Source organism: Nematolebias whitei, chromosome 21 (assembly GCF_014905685.2).
Source record: "Nematolebias whitei isolate Nwh7 chromosome 21, NemWhi1, whole genome shotgun sequence".
In the NCBI taxonomy this organism is placed as follows: Eukaryota; Metazoa; Chordata; class Actinopteri; order Cyprinodontiformes; family Rivulidae; genus Nematolebias; species Nematolebias whitei.
In genome coordinates this window covers 18,830,337-18,852,675 of record NC_056518.1, presented here as the reverse complement: position 1 = coordinate 18,852,675, position 22,339 = coordinate 18,830,337, and the positions used below count along the sequence as shown (strand labels likewise).

At 39.2% G+C, this 22,339-nt stretch overlaps 1 protein-coding gene across 1 annotated transcript in view; it reads right to left on the bottom strand.

Moving 5' to 3' along the window:
- fsip1 (fibrous sheath interacting protein 1) overlaps positions 1 to 22,339 on the bottom strand; it is a 35,030-nt gene that overhangs the window by 12,109 nt on the left and 582 nt on the right. Inside the window, exons 2-8 of the mRNA XM_037694771.1 lie at positions 22,296 to 22,335; positions 22,035 to 22,225; positions 21,869 to 21,944; positions 21,484 to 21,570; positions 21,011 to 21,144; positions 20,715 to 20,834; positions 15,525 to 15,680 (exon numbers count right to left, since the gene is read on the bottom strand). Of these exons, the coding sequence (XP_037550699.1) occupies positions 15,525 to 15,680; positions 20,715 to 20,834; positions 21,011 to 21,144; positions 21,484 to 21,570; positions 21,869 to 21,944; positions 22,035 to 22,225; positions 22,296 to 22,335 (804 nt within the window). The remainder of the gene's footprint in view (positions 1 to 15,524; positions 15,681 to 20,714; positions 20,835 to 21,010; positions 21,145 to 21,483; positions 21,571 to 21,868; positions 21,945 to 22,034; positions 22,226 to 22,295; positions 22,336 to 22,339) is intronic.

Sequence of the window (22,339 nt, the reverse complement as noted above, 5' to 3'; positions counted from 1 at the left end):
AAGACGTAGCTTGTTCAAATTTTGGCAAAAACAAAAATCTCCAAAGTACCTTTCTGTGTGTGGCCTCACCTAATGGTTGTCTCTGTCTGCCAGCATGGAAATAATGACAACTTCTATCTGAGACCTCTCTTAAGTGGTCGACACGAGACCCTTTTGGTCACGACTCACTCATCCTGAACAGCAAATGCCACGACCACGAGATCTGACTTCTGTCACGCACCATAGTGAGAAGCACTGCTTCCCAGCTCGGAAAAATAAAAATTAAAGTCTAGCTTTACCGCCATCCTCACACCACTAAATGCACGTTGCTAAAAATGCTCAGATCTTTGAAAAAGACCGTTTATTTCATTTGGAAACAACAGCTACCCTACTTTTCATGAACTATAGGCTGTTAACCTAAAACATGTCTGCAAGGTTTAACAACAATAAAGCCACTGACCAGTCTGAATGACTATATGTTTTTGTCCAATTTAACACTTTATAAATCCTGATGAGTTCTACGGAGAAAACCCCAAGTCCTTTTATGAAAATCCCACTAATCTAATTATAGCTAAAAACAATCAGCTTTTAATCTCTACTTATTATTTCCTGATATAATAGGCAAGCAATAATGTATCTTTTGTGCATTCATGTGTGTGTTTGTCTGTTAGCAAAATATCTCATGAACCACTGGATGGATCTTTTATGAAATTCTCTGAGTAATCAGTTTATTTACATCCACAGCTAATTAAATTGTGGAGTCAACACAATTAAGATGACTGAATGGCTCTTGCAAATACAAAAATTGCTATACTTCAGCCAGTTTTGCAGATATTGAGCTCAAATTTGGGGTGGCCATAGCTAAGAGTGATCTCCAACACATATGTGCAACATCTTTGTTTATAATTTTGGCATGATCCAGTATGCCTTGTATGTTAAGTAGAAAATGCTACCTTTTTATATTTGTGTTGGTCTTTAACATCTTTTCACAGTTACAGCTTTAAAGGGGGTTTTGTGCAGCAAAATAAAACATAGTTTCTTTAACTTTGTCTTTCTGTATTTTAGATTTATAAGGAATAATTATGAAAAAAGGTTCAACAAACTAAATTTCCAATGTTTGAGTTTGAGTTACTGGTATTTTTTTTTTTTTTTTTTTTAGTACTTCCTTGTCCATATGCAGCAGACATGCAGAAAGATATGGCAAAATCGAATTTTAATTATAAAATCTCCAATGTGCATGAATTAACAAGTATTTTTTAAAGGCATCCAATCATTTTTTTAACGTAACATTTGCAATTAAATTGAAGTTTTTGTGTCTTAAAGCTAAGACATCCATTAGGGATTTTTTTTTTTTTTATCTTGCAAAAGTTGAATGACATGTCAGCAGCAAATCTGGGTGGCACAAATTTTGCTCCATTTTTGGATTTTCACATTGATAAAACAATTTTTTGAAACACCGATGTATGAGCAGAAAGATAAACAGTGATCCCAAAGAAACATTTACACCATCTTCATATTGATGAACTGTCATGTCAGTGTGTACATCCAAAATTCTCACAGCAAAGAACAACGGTATATACTTTTTTGAATTCACAAATAAGGAATTCAAACTATCACTGCAAAATATACATGCATAGTAAAATTACTGTGCGTAATCACTGCAGATGACATTTTTTAATCATGGGGAAAGTGGTAAAATATAAATGCTGCATGCAAAGTTTATCCAACAGTCAAAATAAAAAAAAACTTTGTTTAAATAAAAAACTGTAAATGTCATGCAAGTTTTAACTGGATGAAAGGGCTCTATCAAAACAAAATGCTTATAACTGTGTGAGTACACATATATGCATACATGTGAGTTAAAATCAAATTAAAAACTGGTTTGGATACAATTCCAAGGACCTGGCATCGTTACACAGTAAATCCCTTTTTGTTCTTTTGCTAGTCCAACTGATTCATCTCTTGGAGCAGACAGAGGGAATGATGTTACTCGACCTTAACGGACTCCAACAACACTTCTGTATTTGTGCTTTTCCTGGAATGTGTGATAGCTTCGGCTCAGTGCGAGGCTACTTTCAAACAGAGCATGGGGGAGAGAAGCTGAGGCTCGACTTATCTGAACATCGGAAAAATCTTCTAATTGGCTCTCTTTAAAATAGTCACTTGTCATGCTATTCAAAAAATCTTCAATGACTCAATCACATTAAGTATCTGGGTCAAAGGATCACCAGGAGGCCAAGCAGACCAGAATTTTGTTTTTGTTTATAAAAAATTAAAACAAAATCATGTGAAAGATTCATCCGCCTTTGTGAATACAAGTATGCCAGTCACGTGATGGAATATCAAAATAATGTATTCAAAGTAGTACAAATTTTACGTATCAGTATATCGGCTGATATCAGCTTTGCTAAGCAGATGTATTTTTCCCTGATAATTAAACTAACCGATGCCTGCAAGTTGTAGGAGCCTCCATAGCAACAGGTAACTGTTTCTGTAGTAATGAAGAAAAATCAGCTAACAAGAACAGAGGAGGTCATGTTGAGGTCTGGAAAACAAAGCAAACAAAAATACATTTTTGAAACTATACTCACAGGCATCTCAGAAGCAAGTACTAAGGTGGTGATTCTCATACTACATATAAAGGTGTGTATTATAGTAAAATACAACAGGAAAATAACTGGTGTAATCATTTTTTTATTTTAAAAGAAATCAGTCTATTTAAAGGGTGAAAAGTAGTCACTGTGCTGTTTGGTATCATGATGAGTACAACACTAAACATGGACCAATGCAAGCTAAGGCGAGAGTTGTTTCAGGAAATTATTGAAAAGGTAAAGTCTATAAGATCATCTCCAAGCAGTTTCATGTTTCTGTGACCACAGCTATACATATTATTCCAAAGTATAAGGTCAGCAGAGCTGTAGCCAACCTCCCTTGATGTAGCTACAAAAGAAAACTCAATGGCAAAAATAAAGAGAGACAGACAATATGAATGGTAACCAAAGTACCCACAACAAATTCCAAAGAGATTAGAGGTGAACTCCTAGAACTAGGAGTGTTAGACTTTAACATTCATGTTTGAAACGAAGTGGATTTAATGGAAAAAACCTGAGGAGGAAACTAAATCACAAAAAGTGAGAATGGAAAGTGCCATAATGCATACTGACAAGCCACAAAGTTTCTGGGAGAATGTCCTTTGGACAATGACACAAAACTGCATTTTGTTCACAGAAACAAAAATTAAACTTTTTCTTCTTCTTTTGGCTTTTCTTTCTTCAGCGGTTGCCACAGCGAGTCATCCTCCTCCATCTCACTCTGTCCTCTGCATCTTCAGTCCTCACTCCAACTACCTCCATGTCCTCTCTAACTGCATCCATATATCTCATCTTTGGCTTTTTCCTGGCAGCTGCATTTCTAACATCCTTCTACCAATATACCCACTGTCCCTCCTCTGGACATGTCCAAACCACCTCAGTCTGGCCTCTCTAACTTTATCTCCCAGTTGTTCAACCTGTGCTGTACCTTTAATGATCTTGTTCCTTATCTTATCCATCACTCCTAAGGAGAAACTCAACATCTTCATTTCTGCTACTCCCAGTTCTTTCTCCTGTCTTTTTGTCAGTACCACTGTCTCTAAACCATACAACATAGCTGGTCTCACCACTGTCTGGTAAACTTTTCCTTTGACTTTTGCTGACACCCTTTTGTCACAAATCCCTCCTTAAACTTTTCTCCATTTACTCCATCCTGCCTGGACTCTTTTTTTTCACCTCTTTACCATGTTCCCCCATTTTGCTGGACAGTTGTTCCAAAGTACTTGAAGTCCTGCACCTTTGTGACCTCTGCTCCTTGTAGCCTCATTCACACACAAGTACTCTGTCTTACTACGGCATACTTTCATTTCTCTTCTTTCAAGTGCATACCGCCACTTCTCTAAGTTCTCTTCCACCTGTTCCCTGTTCTCACTACAGATCACGTCATGTGCAAACATCAAAGTCCATAGGAATTCCTGCCTGACCTCATATGCTGGTCACCAGAGCAAACAAGAAGGAGCTCAGAGCCAATTCTTGATGCAAACCCATCTCCACCTTTGAATTGAAAACCTCACTGCCATCACTCCTAAACATTTCAAAATCTCCACTTGTATGTCATCAGGTCCTACTACCTGACCCTTCTTCATTCTTTTCAGAGCTTTCTGAACTTCATCCTCACTAAATTTTCCACTTTCTGGTCTACAGTTTCTATGATCGCTACTTATCTTTCCCTTTCCTTTTTAAAAATTAATTAGCTCCTCAAAATATTCCTTCCATCTTCCTGTCAGGCTCTCCTCACTTGTTAGAACATTACCATTTTTATCTTTAACAAGCCTAACCTGCTGCACATCCTTTCCAGCCTGATCCCTCCTTCTCGCCAGTTGGTACAAGTCCTTCTTGCCTTCTTTAGTGTCCAGCCTCCCATACAACTCATCATATGCCTTCTTCTTTGCCTTAGTACCTCCCTCTTTGCTCTACAATGCATCTCCTTATATTCCTGCCTCCACTCTTCAGTCCTCTCACTGACATGTTTCTTCTTAGTTAATCTTTGAATAGCTTCCTGCACTTCACTATTCCACCACCAGGTTTCCTTATCATCTATTCTCTGTCCAGATGACACACCAAGTATCTTCTTACTTGTCTCTAATTACTGTTGCTGTAGTAGTCCAGTCATCTGGAAGCTCTTCTTTGCCACCCAGAACCTTTAACAGCTCCTCTTTGAACTCCTCACAACATTCTAACAAGGTTAAGTCAGATCTTCGGGATGAATTATTCTTGTTGAAATGTTTCATCTTTTATCCAAGACTTCTTCAGACTGAAGGATGAAAGGTAAACTAAAGGGTACAAACAAATGTGTCTGTGTCTGTAAGCAGTTGATCCCAATTAATCTGTGACCGGCCTATATCACCCAATAATACTGACCTGTTGACAAAAAGACCAGTTGCTTATTTATCATGAATTTTAAATAAAAGTGAAAAATGTATTACGTATCACATAGCCTACATTTAACATGGTGATCTCAAATGCATTTCATACTGATTTTGTCAGTGTGAAACAGCTGCAGGCGTTGATGCATCGACCTCTTCAGTCCAAACTGACAATACTGGAAAAACAATGAGGAATGTTTAATGCCAACATTTCACCACAAATCAGCCTCAAAACAAACCTTGGATCAGTAAAGCCCAGCGGATGAACTAGATTATAATGAAGAACATAAAGTATTATCACATTAGCATTTTCTCTTTGTAAAAAGAGCCATTGAGCTTGGTAGTCTGGTTCTTCATCTTCCCGCCAATGTGGTCTGCATCTGTGGATTGTCTCGCCAAAGAAAACAGCTGGATCCTCCAGCGCAGACGTATTTTCAGATGTCAAACACAACAACAACAAAATAAATGTGTTTATGTCATTAGAAAAGGTCAGGGTGCGTTTGCATCTTAACATAATGTGTACATTGTTACGCTGCAGCAGCGAAAAAGCAGCATATATAGCTTATGACCCCTTCTAAAAGGGGTCAAATAAAACCTTTTTAGACAACTTAATTAAGCTATTCACACAGTTTAAACAAGCTAAACAGCAACATATTGCGCTGAGGTAGTTAGTCCAAGGAAGTGTCAACAAGAAAATCATAAATGCTGCTGCTCACGTCAAACAAACTGATTCATACAAGGTGCTGTCTTAAGCTCGTCAAGCGTTGTAGCTGGGAAAGCTACTTTCATAGCAAGGAAAGTAAAGACTTCTGGGATTTTATAGATATGACAAAAAATAATAAAACGAAAGGAACATATACTGTTTGGGTCTTTGCCTGGAAAACATTTCTTTGATGTGGAATATTGCCAACAGCTCAACTTTTTTTCAAAGCATGCAGTAACCTCAAAATGGCTCACTGACCACGACTGTGGGGGGCTTTATTTTATTCAAAATATCTGTTGATCACATTAAGTCATCAAAAGGGAAGCAATAGGAACAGCACGTTTTTGTTATTTTTCAGTGCTTGCAGTTCATGCAGGACAATGACTGCTATCTTTTCAAAATTTATATCTGCGCAACTACTGAGATCTACATTAAATTGTAGACTGCAGTCAGTGGAGTGTGCAGTTATGTATGATTCTTATCCAGCTGAAAGCAAGAAACAAGCCTAGAATAAAGTCTGTGTTTAAATTAACAGCATGTGACTTGTGGCTGCACGATTTAAGGGGGACAGGGATGTTTTAAAGAAAGAAAAACAGCCCTGCTGACTCACAGATATGCCTGATATTGTTCAGGAAGGCACACTTTTCTTTTGCTCCAGCCATGTCTCTGTTTTCTCTCCATCGCTTGAAATGCAAAGTATAGTAGGCTGTGCCACGTGGACCCAGGCTACCTGCCAAGGCCTGTCCACATGCCTTGCCACGAGCACTCCCTGTGAGAGCTCACGAGCAAGCTGTTCAGGAGCTTGAGTCTCTTCACTTTCTCGTTTTTTTTTTATATTTGTTCCTGTATTTCTGCGGATGATATTTTGCTCAGCTGTGAGCTTTAATCATCTGTCAGGTACTTAGGCAGAGGTGCTGCAACACAGCTGTAAAGACAACACTTTAAAATACTTCCTATTAGCAGCTGATACTTTGGCACAGTAGTGCAAACTATGGCTTAGTATTTGCAGTAATATTTTCTCCACCACAAATCAATCTAATGTGGCTCCATGAGGGACAGTATGGATGTTTGCATATCACCGTCTAAAGATGTCTCAAGATCTAAAATCTGTTTGTGTCCAAGCTGTCTTTTCTTCCCTCAGAGGTTGTGTTTTTTTCATCAGTATTTTGGATCCCTGTTGACTTGGTGATTGGTGAACATTCCTGAAGTATTAGAAGATTCACTTGTGGGTCATCTGGACTGTATACATGCTCGAGTTTTTTTCTTCTTCTTCTTCTTCTTCTTCTTCTTCTTTTTCAGAACTGAGGGTGGTCTGGAGGGATCACAGTTGCAAAGATCAAAACCTTCTGGTTCATTTTACAATCCAAAAACATGCTGAGCCCAATACTATTAAATTAAAAGACTATGCTTTTTTCTTTTTCGAAGGAATGCATATCACCTGCCACCTTTTGTGACAGTGTTTTAGATTAAAATCAATTAAATGATAAGAGTTGTAGCCATTTTGGTCATGTGATTTTGCAATATTTTACACAATCTCACATACTCTGCTAACAATTGGAATATATGTTGTAAACGTCTTTCAACTACTACTGCACCAAATTTAAACACAATATCTGTAAAATTAACTAAGGTCTTTCCATGTTTGTGTTGTCTACGGTTAATTAGCTGTGGTAGCCCTCTTGACTTTAGTTGACTCCAAAAGTTTCGTAGAAGTACAACCAGCAAAGACTTTGTGAGAGTTTCATCAAAATCCGTGTGGTTTCTGAGATATTTTGTTAACAGACAAAAGGGTTGACTCTAGGCCTGTCACGATAACAAATTTTGCTGGGTGATTAATTGTCTCGGAAATTATTGCGATAAACGGTATTATTGTTTGAAATTTGACAATAATTAGTAATTACTGTAAAATTTAAGAAGAAATGTTTGCTAATTTGTTTTGAGTGTAGTGCCTTTTTTGACCACCGGATGGCAGTAGAAGACTGTTTGAACAGAAGAATGGATAGTGAGGGAGCGAGCAGCGTGTCTCTAAGAAAAATGAGAGGGAGGCCCCTTGACGTGACATGGTCTGTCTCTCTTTGGTTCTCAAAATGGTGGAAAGCACAAAATCTGTCAAATTGACAAAGTTATAGCCCTGTTTGTGTTAACTAATATCGCACATAATCTTCATATTATATTTTTGAACTAGATAGTAGAAGAAATTCATGAATTTTCAAACCACACTAAATCCCAATGTGTGGCTTTTATTGTTCAGCAATGCTCAAAACATTATCTCCACCCAGATAGCTTTCTTAACGTAAACTAGTTTAAGTCATTGCCAAAAGAAATGAGACACATAATGAAATGTAAGTAAAGAGCTTGAAAAAGTAAGCCATAATCAATACTTATTGAAAGCATATGGATGGGAAAAAAGCATTCTTGTTTTTCCATTCCTGTGACAGATGCTGGGTTTTGTCAAGCAGAATGCATGACCTACAATTCTGCTGCAAACACTCGTAAGCTCTGAAGTGGCACGTTTTTAGAGCGGAAAATAAAAAAGGTAGAGCTGCCAATGCTCTGCTTAATTTTTTTTTTATTTGGCTCAAATGCATAGAATACTGCACAAAATGCAGCAATAAGCTTTTCTTATTACTAACAGCTGACTATGAGACTAATTTCTCCACAATGAGCTATCATAATGAGTGGAACAGTCAAAAAGTCATATCTTTAAGAACAAGGGAAAACCTCGCCGAAGCATTTAACCCAACTGGAGCTGTGGCTCCCACCAGTGAGAGAGGCGTTTATAATAAAACAAAGTCTCATGGGAATTACAAGGAACAAAGGGGTGTGACGGCCATGCTCTTTAAACTGTGTGAAAAACAGCAAACGTGCCATAAGACAGCCCTGACACCTCAAGTCATCTCATACACTGTCCTCACATGAGAAGAGCATCCAAGGAACTAGTTTACATTTATGAGAAATGTACAATTAAAATAAGAAATCACAGTGGGAGATAGCGTTTGCTATCTCAAGCATCTGCTTCTGGTTTGGGGGTGAGGGGCTGTCCCGCTCTGTTTTGTTTTAAATTATTAAAGTTGGAATATGGAAATCTTTGTATTTCCAGAGAGAACAGTTGTCTTTTCCGTCTTTATATTCACTTTGACATTCGAGTCCTGTTTTGATTTTTATGCCAAATCCCATTTATATTACATGTACACACCTCAGTTACGATATTGAAACCACTTGTTTAATGTTGTGTAGGTTCCCTTGTGACACTATAGTAGCTCTGAGGTCTGGAGTCTGAGATCAGGGACCAAAATATGAGCAGATCTTTTACGTTTGAACTGTTGGGGCAACACAATACAATTAGACAATTACTAGAAGTATAATGTGGAGAATACAGATTATGAGCATTTGCATTATCTTGACTTTCTACTTGAAGCGAATCACCCTACCAAGGCCGCCGCTTCTATGGAATAGCATAGCTGTATTTGTACATACTTGGGCTGCAACACGGTTCAAGTTACAGAAACATGTCAAAATATCCACAGGAATCTAAAAACCAAGCAGAAGGTTCCCCATGCTGCAATGGTCACACTATCTTCTCCATATGATGAGAAAGTGGGATAACCAAAGCAGTGCCCAAGGTACACGATGTGCAGATGCATCTAAAAAAAATAATTACTGGTATTGTGAAAGAGTTCAAATAAAAAAAGTCAGTCATTTCAGAAAGTGAAGCTCATAGTTTAAATAGATTAATTGTACAGAGTTAAATATTTCCAGTCTTTATTTCTTGTAATTTGGATGATTATGGTTTACAGATAAAGAAAAACCAAAATTCTGTGTCTTGGAAAATCAGAATATTGTGAAGAGGTTCAGTATTGTAAACTCCTGGTGTCACACCCTGATCAGAAGACTAACTCCTAGATATGAGCTACAAATGTCTCATTCCTCAAGTCGAGCCACTCCTGAACCAGAGATAGTCAGAAGTGTCTTACCTGCTGAGGAGAAAAAGAACTGTTGCTCAGTGGTTCGATGTCCTTTTTTCAGACTAAAGTAAATTTTGCATGTCATTTGCAAATCAAGCTCCCAGAGTCTGGAGGAAGAGAGGAGAGGTCCAGATTCCACGTTGCTTGAAGTCCAGAGTGAAGTTTTCACAGTCAGTGATGGTTTGGGTCCATGTCCTCTGCTGGTTTTAGTCCACTGTGTTTTCTGAAGTCCACAGTCAACGCAGCATCTACCAGGACATTTTTAGAGACTTCATGCTTCCTTTCGCTGACGAGCTTTACGGAGATACTGGTTTTATTTTCCAGCAGGATTTGGCTCCTGCCCACACTGACAAATGTACAAAAAGCTGGCTGTGGAATATTCTAATTTTCCGAGACACTGAATTTAGGTATTTCATTATTTGAAAGCAATAATCATCAAAATCCCAAGAAATAAAAGCTTGAAATATTTCACTGTGTAATGAATCTATGTAAAATATGAGTTTCACTTTCTGAAATGATTGACAAAGAATTTAACTTTTTCACAATATTCTAAATTTCTGAGACGCGCCTGTACACTTCTCCAATATTAAGGAAAAACATGACTCATCAAATCCCATCATCTTTAGCATTCTTTATAAAATGCCTATCTGAGCATTATGTGATTGATGTAGTTGATTTTGGCACTGGACAAAGGCAAAGGGTATTTTTAAAGATTTATATTTTGGTCAAATGGTGCAAAAAACAGTTTGGTGAAAGTGGCAAAAGTTGCCTCAGAAATGGGAATCAGTGGCACAAGAAAACTTCCAGCTTGATATGAAGAGCTTTCTGTGAGGGATTTGCCTCTGCTGTTTGTAGCTTGCTCTTAATACAAAAACATGAATTTCAGGGTAATTTGTGGTTATGAGTTGATGGGTGGGGATCCTTTGAATGGGGCCATTGGTTTCCAGAGGACCATATTCAGATGTCAACTAACAGGTCAGCTTTAACACAGCAAGATGTGTATCATATTCTGACACCACAAAGTTACAACCAGTATTCATGTATTTATTAATGTGCACTATGGTAGCAGTTGTATCTGATCAGATCACAAATGTGTCAAAAAATGTGCTTTTTGTCTGTCTAAGGAGCACTATTACCGTATTTTTCGACCTATAAGTCACTTCTTTTTTTTTTTTTTGTTGCATAATTTACATGCCCTGTGACTTATAGGCCGACGTAACGTATTTATGGATTTTTTCCCATATTTATAAACTCATTTTTGGCTGAGATATGACCATTTTCATTCATTCGGACTGAAAAAAAAATTGAACAGTACCACTTTCAGACTAAACGGCAGCAGAGTAGTAGTAGCAGTAAGGCATGCCGTTGTATCATGTAATACGTAAACGTGGCTATAATAACAAATTCAAAAAAGTTCAAGACAAAAACAACTGGACTTTATTTATTATACTTTATACTTTCTTATCCTGATGCATGCTCAATAATCCAGGTAGAAAAATCTAAAAAAGTTAAATCTGGTCCTCTGGACATTCAAAAAAACAAAACAAAGCTTTGTTTTGTTTTGTTTTTTGAATGTCCAGAGGACCAGATTGAACTTTTTTAGATTTATACTTTCTTGTTTTCGTCTTGAACTTTTTTGAATTTACCATGTCCTGGATGACTGAGAATCTTCACCAGCTATTAATGACACAATCAGCTTGCCACAGTCTCCCCACCTTCGTTCTGCTCGCTGCTTGAGCAACCGTCAAACCAGCTGCACTGACCTGGCGAAATGCACCTAATTTGACCATTAATGTGCATTTATTAAGTAAAAGTTCAACTGAGACACACATTTGCTATAATTTAGAGTAAACAGATAATTGTTTTAGGTGCTTTTCTTGTTAAATTTCGAAGAAACGAGCAGCGTTCCTCCTTCCATTTTTTCCTCTCTCTGCGTGCTCCTGGAGCACCGAGGCAGCGAATACTTTTCAAATGCAGCTGATTTGACGGTCAAAGTGCATTTATTAAGCAAAAGTTCGACTGAGACACACCTTTACTATAATTTCGAGCAAACAAATAATTGTTTTTAAGTGTTAATCTTGTTAAATTCTTGTTAAAGTCCTCCTGTGCACACTCGTGTGGCCGCCATTTGGCAGCCCATCGATTTTTGGCACAACACTGGCCCACATTTCCAGGTTGTCAGTGCTGACACGTAACAAACGCGACGCGTCAGTGGTGACGCATAATAGATGAGACGTACACGGCAAAGTGACATTTTTATGGATTTTTACACTTTTTAGACATATTTGGACTGATGTGACTTGCAGGGTGGTGCGACGAGTACGGCGGAAAATACGGTAGTTGACACTAGTCACTTTATACCAACACAACCCAACCAAAGACCAAAATCTTTTATTCTCAGTTGATTGGACCAAGTTTAGCCATGAAAATTTGGCCACTGACAAATTTATACTTGGCCAACTCCCCCAATTCAACAAATCAACTGTTTGCTTTTGTGTAAAATATATTACACAGTAATGAGTATCATTATAAAAAAGGTGTAATTAACTTCCCCATCAATAACTGGACCATGTTTACTGTCCATATCAATGTTCTAAAAATTTTGAATGTGACAATGCACAAGCATAAACATAAACAGTTATAATACTGAAAGTTAGGTTAGCTCAGATGTTTAGTCTTAGCTCAGTTTATCTGGGTCACTCTTATGGTCCTGAATTTCACGTGAAAGAACATGAAGAACAGCTTTACTTTATGTTTGAGGGGCTATATTTGCATATCTATATGTATAAACAACTTAGAAAATGAGTTATGGATTGATAATTCTAATAACTTTATGGTAAAAGGGTGAATGATTGATGGATATTAAAGTTCAGATACCAAAAATATGAAATGCTCTGTTTAAACAAATAAAATGGGATAAGAGAAGATGGAAGCTAACTATTTAATTAAAGAAAACCAAAATTTAAAAAAGTACTGTCACACTACTGAGCCTGATATCACTAACCCCCTGAATAATCCAAAAATTATGTTACTAAGGACACAAACGCATAGCCACTTAGCAAATAAATTGAGCAATCTGAATAGAACAAAATGGATTAATTGAGAATGTTGTGATTTTTTAACAAGAAAAAACTAATACAATATATACTTAACATTCAGTACAACAGGATGAGCGCTTCCCAAAGCTTTAATTACGTGACTGGACTAAAGATGTTCAAACTGACCACATTGTGTTGGTCAAAAGGGCGTTTTCTGCCCGAAGCTCTGTTCTCTCACTTAACATTGGCTGGAGTTGCAATCATGAGTGCTCATCAGAAACCACATAATATGACTAAATGACCTCATGGTCTCCCATCAAAATGTAAACCCAACCATTGCACAACAAAACACAGCTGGAGTAACCAAGAGAGCTGATTATGAGCGTTGCAATCAAACTCGTGATAATGACTTAAAACCATAACGCCAATTGTTAGTTTCAGCCGCACGTCTAAAACAACGTATGAACACGTAATCTGTGAGACACACACGCACATACATGCATGCACGCACTTAAACACCCGTGTGACCAACATCAGCAGACTCTTCTGGCAGAGTCCTCTCTGCTGGCCCCAGACTGGGTGGTGCAGCCATTACCACACAGTGTTACAGTAGGAGGGGTGTACTGTACATTAATGCTTCAAACCAACACGTGTTTTTAAAGACAAGAAAAGCTTCGTTCAGCTGAAGCCTGAGAAAAGGGAGGAATGAAGAATGCAGGAAAAATTATGTTGACAAAAATCACTATTTCGGTATCCAAGGAAAGCAGCGCTTATTTCGTTTCTTTATTTGTTTCTACCAGTTCAGTCCAGATCATTAGCTAGCTGAGATTTTCCCCGTCATCAGAAATCACGGAGGAAGCCAAGAAAAGGCGAAGGGAAAGAAAACAAGGCTTTTCCCAACCAAAACGTTCATGACTCACATGGACCTGCTACTACAAACACTGATCATGAGCTTTATGAAATCACGGCGCAGATTTATGACTGGATTTTTCATGCCATCGAGTTTAAAGAGTTTGCAACAAAAAGTTAAACTGTTCTGATACGTGCTTTATCCAAAAAGATGTAAGTTAAATAGAATTGCTGCCAGTAGATGGATGGCTGTGGACAACTAGTCCTGCGAGTTAATACTGTTTCTCTAAATGAAAGGGGAAGGGATGTTCTTTTTCTAGAGTTGGTGCTCCTCAGTGTCCAGCAGCTCTGTAATTACAGTCTGATGGGGGGGGGGGGGGGGGGGGGGGGGGGGGCTCTCCTCTGTGGCATCATCCAAGCTGTTACCAGGCCTGGTTGACTGGACTTCCCAGGCTCAAGTGAAAGACTTGTGGACTCAGAAGCTAAAACTTAAGTGATTGTGCAGGCGAGGAAAACTATTAATGGAAGTCTGACTTCTAAAAACAGAGTACTGAATTTTCCAGCGTATAAGTTGCTCCGGAGTATAAGTCGCATTGGTCAAAAAAAGCATCATGAAGAGGAAAAAACATATATGTCACTTTGATGTATAAGTCACATTTATTACGCGTCACCGCTGACCCATCGTGTTTACTATGCGTTTATTTAATGGTCCAAACAGCTTCATTTCACCAGGGCGGTGCAGCGCCATCCATCCATCAAGGCTGGAGCCACTAGTTCTCCAGCGTTCTTCCGCCTGCACCAGCTGAGTGATGAGAGCGCACACGGGAGGACTCGCTGTTGCAGTGCTTCAAAATTTAAAACATCTGTCAAAAATTGAGTAATGAATATGGAAAAAAAACGTATATAAAAGTCGCTTTGGCGTATAATTCGCAGGACTGACAAATCTATGGAAAAAACTGCGACTTATATGCCGGAAAATACGGTAAGTTTAAGTTCTGTCAGATTCTTTAAAAGGTGCGTTGAGTTGCACACTCTTGATCAATCTGAGCCAGACAGACAGTAAAGGAGAGACTGGAAAATTAGGAATCTTAGGTATGGTTTATTATAGTGGTGAAAAAGAATCTGAGATGTTAGAGCAGAAAAATGATAGCAGTTTTTGCACTTATTGATACCTGGAATAAGCAGGAACACAAACTGGTTCCTAAGCTGATGTTCAAATGGTTTCTTTTAAGAACTTAAACTTCCAACCAAGAAAAAAGGTAACTGCGAGACAAAAGCATATTTTCTTTTATGACCTCTTTAAGGATTTATGGCTACTGACCTGAAGTGAACTACTTCTGGGAGAGACTTGGTGTGCGGTCCTTTTATTTGTAATTTTTTTTTAATCAGTGCCACAACAGGTGTGGCGTTCACCAACTGGCTTATTTTAGAAATTTGCGTATGAGGAAAAGTTCTGTCCATAAGTTGTTTTATAACTGATGAAGAACAGACGAAGAAAAGATAGAAATGTTGCCGTTCCAAAATCCCGTTTGACTGGTGAAGACGATGTAAATGTGGGAATGGAAGAAAATTAGGTAACAAAAATTCATTCAGGAGCGTCTGAACAAATTATCTTCTTAAAACAGAACCCCAACACCCCGGCGACCCTGAACAAGATAAAGAGGGTGTGCAAAATCAAGAACTGTAGGAGCTATTTGCATTTCTTGATGAAAAATCGGTTTCTTCTCCATCCCAGTGGAGAAGAAATCTTTTCCTCTCATTTATATCATATGAAATTTTTAACTAAAATCAAGCTGCATTCCTTAAAAGTAGGTTTTCTAATTGTTTTAGCTATAAACCAATAAATTTAGGTGAAAATCCTCGTTAATTCATTTGAAATTATGAATTAGGTCATCAGCTTTGGAGACTGTGTTCTTCTTTCTGCCTAAAAAGTATCACATATAAAATAAAACTAAAGCAATGAAGCAAAAAAAAAAAGAAAGATAATAAAAAATATCCAGATTTATCATTTGTTAGCCCTTCTGGATGCTCACCTGAGATGTGCTTAAGCTTGTGTAAGAACTTTGCAGGGAGTTGAAGTCATCAGCAGGAAGAAGGCAAATTTTAGAGTCAATCTTTATCAGCTGCTCCAGATCAGAGGGTTCTGGGGTGTAGACATGATCTGTAAAGACTGACGCAGCCCACGAAGACTGGAAAAACATGAGTAGAGTAAATCACTGTGTGGTCCTTGAAGTACAAAACTGCTTTACTTTGTGGCAACCTAAACAAGATGACTGATAATTACTTACAATGCTCAATAATATTATGACAGTGAAGCCTGAATCAGAGGAGTGTAGTCTGTCTTTAGCTCGTGGTATTTTGGACACATTTCGAATCAGCTTTTGACAGATGTCTTTAACTTTCTGTGATACTCCCCATAATTCCTACGGGAAGTACTGTGTACATGGTGAGCTCACCACAACAAAGAAGTGAGATGAGATTTAGCAGGAATACACCACGCCAAATCTGATCATAACTCCACAAAGAACACAGCTGTAACTTCAGCTCACTGGGGAGAAGGGGGTGCTGGAAAATTAAAAAAATTAAAAACTGGCAGAAGCAAACAGCAAAACATGAAAGCTCAGTGATGAGATGGACTAGACAAATCCCAAATCTTAAAAGCCTACAATATTTTCTGGCACGTGTTCAGAGGATGTGCAGTGAAGGCCTCTCAGCTACTACTGCATCGAATTGTAGTTCAATTTCTGAAAAATTCACTGAATTATAGTAGTCCCTCATTTATCATGGGGGATCTGTACCCTGAAGCCCGTTAAAGGCATTTTAAAGCCTTTCCACACTCTTGCAATATTCTGAACAATGTTTCTAAACTCTAAATGCTCTAAAAGAGCACAGAATGTCATGATTTGAGCTCTCTGCCATCTGTCAGCTCTCTTGGCCACGCCCACTTCTCCGCTGCAGGGCGGAGATCAGCTGATCAGCTGCGAGGAAGCTTCTCCTTCAGCTTGGGCTGCACACAGGTGCTAAATAATTTAAAATAATTTATTTTAAATAAAAACTCCATGCCCATCGTTTGGCTCATCCATCAATCAGCCAATTGTGTCTCATGTCCAATCTTACTTTGAAAACTGCGATAGAGCGAGTCCATGAAAAACGGACCGCGAAGTAGCGAGGGACTATTGTATAGTCAATTTCCTGTTCACTAAAGCTAGTTTGCTGTGATGGCCAATTAATTTGTAGACGTACATCCATGGTTACTTTCAAAAAGTAAAAAAAAATCTGTTCATTTATTCGTTAGATATTTTGCTAACAGACAAGCAAACATATGCTCCCACAGGCACAAGCAACTTAGTTCCAGTTCTCCAAACAAACCTATTTCATCTGTATAATTTAAAAACATGTTCTTATTTAGTTTTGTATGCTGGAGGACAGACAGGAAGACTTTGCTAAACATAAAAGTAAAAATATAATGAAGACAAGACACGATGTGTGTGCATTGAAATGCATGATGTCATCGGCTGATGCTGCTGATGAGCATGCCTCAGAAGTATTTGAACAGCTGAAATTTAGGCCTAAAAGCATGTGAAACCAATGCAGAAGCTCCACGAGAAACAGGAATCAGCATCATCCCCTGGTGGTGATAAACAATTAGAAAGTTCAATCAATGGCTGTAATAGGATGAAGTAATCAGGGCAGTGAAAATTATGGAAAATTAAATACTAATATAATCAATAATGTTATTTAAGATGCTCAATAATCCAGGTCTAAGCAGGTTGAGTTAGGTCCTGTGGACGGATTCTTCTTTGTTGAAACATTTCGTCTTTTATACAGAAGTCTTTTGGATAAAAGGCGAAACGTTTCAACGAAGAAGAATCCGTCCAGAGGACCTGGATCAACATCGTTTCTCCAACTTGTTCAATGTTTGACCTGACTGAGAAGGGATTTCAACCCAGGCTGTCCGGCTGGCAGGAATGCACTCGTCCTCTAAGCCTTCGCTGAGGAGGCCAGCGGTTGTGGTTGTTTTCTTGTGTGTGTGAGGCCTGCGTGTCTGTAATCAGGGTGATCAGTCCAATTGCTCTGGAGTCAGAACCATGACCGTAGAGGCCAAAGACTGTGGACACCTGCACTTAAAAGCTTTGCTCGTTGAGCAGAGAGCTGCCATCTAGGGCACATGGGGGAGCAGATGATGGGAGTTAAGGGCCTTGCTCAAGGGCCCAGAGTACGGCAAATGAGGGTGGAGGCAGGTGTGGGTGATTCACCTTTCCTACCCACATTTTGATGTTGTCAGTCCAGGGAGTTGAACCGGCAACCTTCCAATCACAGGCCCACCTTATCTAACCTCTGCGCCACCACTCGACCTATAAAAGTGGTATTATTGAAATCATAAAAATTATTAGTATGATCTAAAAGTCAAATGATCAAATATATTAAACTGTAAGCTTTTTCATTACTTTTAGTTTTAAAATGGCATAATTAAAGCCATATTAATAATTTATTAGTATTATTATAACGAAAACAATCTTAAACAACGACACAACAGCTGCTTGCTGACAGCTGCTCTGTTGCTCCAGTTGCCATAGCTACCCCGAAATGTGGAAGTTGTTCAGACGATGGCCTGTAACACTTAAAAAAAGAAAGATCTGATGGAAGACGTGAGCAGCAGCTTTTGATAAATGTGTCCCAAGGGATTCTGCCAAGAACAGCGAGAAGTCCTAAGAAGTGAAGACGCCTCGCTGCCAAAACTGGGGACATAAACAATGTGCTTGCGCCATCATGGCCGTTCATAGTACCGCCTCGCAATAACAGGAAATTTCTCTTCAGGCTCAAAAGTAAATAAAATAAAACAGAATTTGTAGTTTTAGTGTCTGCCATCATAATCACAGCAGTATTGTTCTAAAAGTTAAAGAAAAACATCATAAAAGAAGCAGTGAGACGTTAATAAAACCCTTGGCAAGTTGCTCTACCAAAGCAGAGCAGACTGGGTCAAATTAAACAGAACCGCATGTTAAAGGTGAGGATGTTTCCCCCTCTTTCAAACAAACTGAGCCAAATCTGGCTTCTTCACAGCTGCCAATGGGGTTATTAAGGCTAATTTAATGTGACAACAACAACACAAAGGTGAAGTCAGTATGGCAGGCATGTGTACAAGGTGAAATATGGGACTGCTCCAGGTGTTGTGGTCTGAGATGATCCCTTAAGGGAAACAAAAGGTCTCTTTCTCCCAGCTTTAGCCTCCATCAGCACGCCCTTAATATGACTGCAGCTGTAGCTTGTTGCGCAACAATTTCAAAGATTCTCAATTCTGGTTTTTACTGAAAAATGGGAGAGGGGTTCATTGAGGGAAGTAAATATTAAAATAAATCCAGAACGTGCATAGAGTTCCAAGCAAAACCCATTTGGCATCTGACATCTGATTTATAACCTGAAATGCTTTGAGGAGTCGGAATCTTCCAGCCAGAGAGTCTAATCTGCCAAGCAGTCATCAAAACAAAAATATCTAACCACTGCTATTTTAAGGGTCATTCTGGAAGACAAATACTAGCTCAGATATTTAGGGTAGTGGTTCCCAACACCCTTTCAATTCATCCATCCATTCATTATCTTCCGCTTGTTCCGAAGTCAGGTCGCAGGGGCAGCAGTTTGAGCAGGGAAGCCCAGACATCTCTTTCCACAGCCACCTCTTCCAGCGCTTCTGAGAGGATTCCAAGGCGTTCCCAGACCAAGCGAGGGACGTAGTCTCTCCAGCATGTTCTGGGTCTTCCACGGGATCTCCTCCCAGTCAGACATGCCCGAAGCACCTCCCTAGGGAGGCGCCCAGGGAGCATCCTTACCAGATGCCCGAACCACCTCAGCTGGCTCCTCTCGATGTGGAGGAGTAGCGGTTCTACTCTGAGTCTCTCCCGGAAAACTGAATTTCTCACCCAATCTCTAGGAAACTCATTCAACTGCCTGTGTCCGCAATCTCATTCTTTCAGTCACTATCCAGAGTTCATGACCATAGGTGAGGGTAGGAATGTAGACTGACCGGTAAACTGGGGGGCCACGATGGGGTAGAGGAAGGGCAGCTGACCTGGGACCTGAAAATCCCAGGTTCGATCCCCAGTCATTGCACATCTTGTGTTGTCTCTGAGCAGGCCACCCTATCCCCATTTGCTCCCCGGGCACCCCCACGGCTCCACCTGAGTGCATCTCAGGTGTGATGGGTTAAATGCAGAGAACCAATTTCGCCATTGGATGGGAACATACAATGACAACACATAACAAATTATTATTATTATTATTATTATTATTATTATTATTATTATTAAACAGAGAGTTTTGCCTTACAGCTCAGCTCCCTCTTCACCACAACGGACCGGTACATAGTCCGTAATACTGCAGATATTGCACCAATCCGTCTGTCAATCTCACGCTCCATTCTTCCCTCACTCGTGAACAAAACCCCGAGATACTTGAACTCCTCCACTTGAAGCAGAACCTCACCCTCTACCCTAAAAGAGCAATCAACCCTTTCCCGACTGAGGACTATAGCCTCAGATTTGGAGGAGCTGATTCTCATCCCAGCCGCTTCACACTCGGCTTTGAACTGCTCCAGTTAGAGCTGAAGATCACGGCACGATGACGCCAACAGGACCACATCATCTGCAAAGAGCAGAGAAGGAATCCCTCCATCCCCTGGCTGCACCGAGAAATTCTGTCCATAAAACTTATGAATAGAATCATGACAATGGGCAGCACTGGTAGAGTCCAACTCCCACTCTGAAGGGATCCGACTTACTACTGGCAATGTGAACCAAACTCTTGCACCGCTTGTATAGGGACCGAACAGCCTGTAACAACGGGCCCCCAATCTCTTACTCACAACATTGTTCCCAACAATGATCCTCAAAAAACATACCTGCAGGTTTTAGTTGTCTCCTGCTCCAACACACCTGATTCTGCAGAAGCCTGTTAATCACCCATTCATTCAAATCAGGTGTGCCAAAGCAGGGAAGCAACTAAAACATGCAGGATGGTGTTCCTCAAGGACTAGGGCTTAGAACCACTGATTTGGGGAGTGATCTGATAGTAATTTGGATTGAAAAACATAATAGTTTCTTATTATAAAGGCAAAGAAAAATATATTCTACTTGCAGTAAATATGAGATTTATATGTAGCTTTCCCTTAAAAGCTATTTCTAAATGAGGCAGAGGTGGAATCAGCTGCAGCCTTGATGTGAGCCTACCTCTCTGTCTGCGCCTTCAGCGCTGTCCTCTTCCTCTTCATCTAATTCCCGGAGGAGATTAGTCAGACGCTCTTTCTCTGCAGGGGTCAAACGCACTTGGCCCACCTCACCACTTACTAGCTATTGTTTTACACAAAAATAAGAGAGAAAGGTTAGAAAAAAATTATTATTTGCACAGTCTGCATCCTTCTTAGTCTACTAGGTTTATGATTGATAAAAAAAGACGACTGGAGCACATTTTCCACACTGGAAATAAAATGAAAGACTGCATTTTTGCATTCTGAACTCTAACACACCTCAATGTTCCTCCTGATGAAGTTTTTCTGCTTATTCTTGCTTTTGAAACATTTACTGCCTTTAAGCAGGTCGTCTTCAGCGTCTTCACCAGTGACTTCTATTGATTCAGTGGAGCTGTCTGGTCTGTTTTCACCTGCCAAGCATCACACACACACAGTATGCTCATAAATAAAACAATGACAAGGACCAATAAGGTAATGTGTCTGTATAATAAGAGGCTAATGCTAACAATGAGGTGCAAAAAGGCAGAATTTGTCACATTTCTGAGCTTCTGTTCTTAGGAAAACGTGGAAGATTGTGTCTTTTCTTTGGGAAATCGGTAACAAAAGGGCAAAGTTGTTCATCTCTGTATAGTTCCAAGCTGCACTTCTATTTGTAACAGGGAGGGAAATCAAATCTTTCCTGAGCTTATGGTGCCATCTAGTGAAAAGCTCATGTTTTTTTCTTTGTTTTAGATGGTTTTCAAACTCACTTTGCTCAAAGCACAGGTTGTCTTCATCCTGCTCACAGTCAGGAACCTGAGTTTCAAAGAGGCGTGCAAAGTTTTCTTCTGCTGTCCCTTTAGGGTAACAAAACATATTTAATGTATAGAAATGATAATCCACATTTCAAATAAATGGAATGTAAAATGGAAACAAAAAATAAACGCAATGGTTTGCAAGTCTCTTAAACCCAAGATATCTTCAAAATAGAACATGGGAAACATTAAATGTTGACATTAAGAAACTGTACCATTTTTGGTGGTTTGGTGGGGTGCACCATTTGTGCATTCTGTGTAGATTTACACTCTTTAAGAATATTGTTTAGACATAAAGTTTTTTCATTCATTCATTCAACCTTTATTTACCTATACGTACCTGTGTGAGCTTCTAAAGCCAAAAAATGCTTTGTGTTCAAAGCTTCAAAAGCACATGCAGAGTGGCTCGTTTCTTTCTGCAACATCCCACAAAAACACACAACAGTAAGTAAATAATGAGAGACTGTCTTTTGACTTATCTATGCAAGTAATAAAATAGTATCTACCAGGAGTCCTTGCCAGAGTTCAGCTTGAAGCTCTTTCCTTTGACGCCTGATTTCTTTTTCCTTGGAGATTTCTGCAGACAGAACCTCATCAAGTCTTCTCATTTCTTCAAAAGCTCTTTGAAGCTCCAAATCCTCATTCTCATCCTCTGCGGCCTCTGAGTGTGTTTGCTCTGAAGGAAGCTCTTCTTTTGCTTTACACAAACAGAAAAATAGTGATTAAAAATGGAGCCTCTTAAAGCATCTGTCATATGTCAAACTGACCTGTGGACGAAAGCTTATCTGTAGATTCTTTGGAGCAGCTCTGC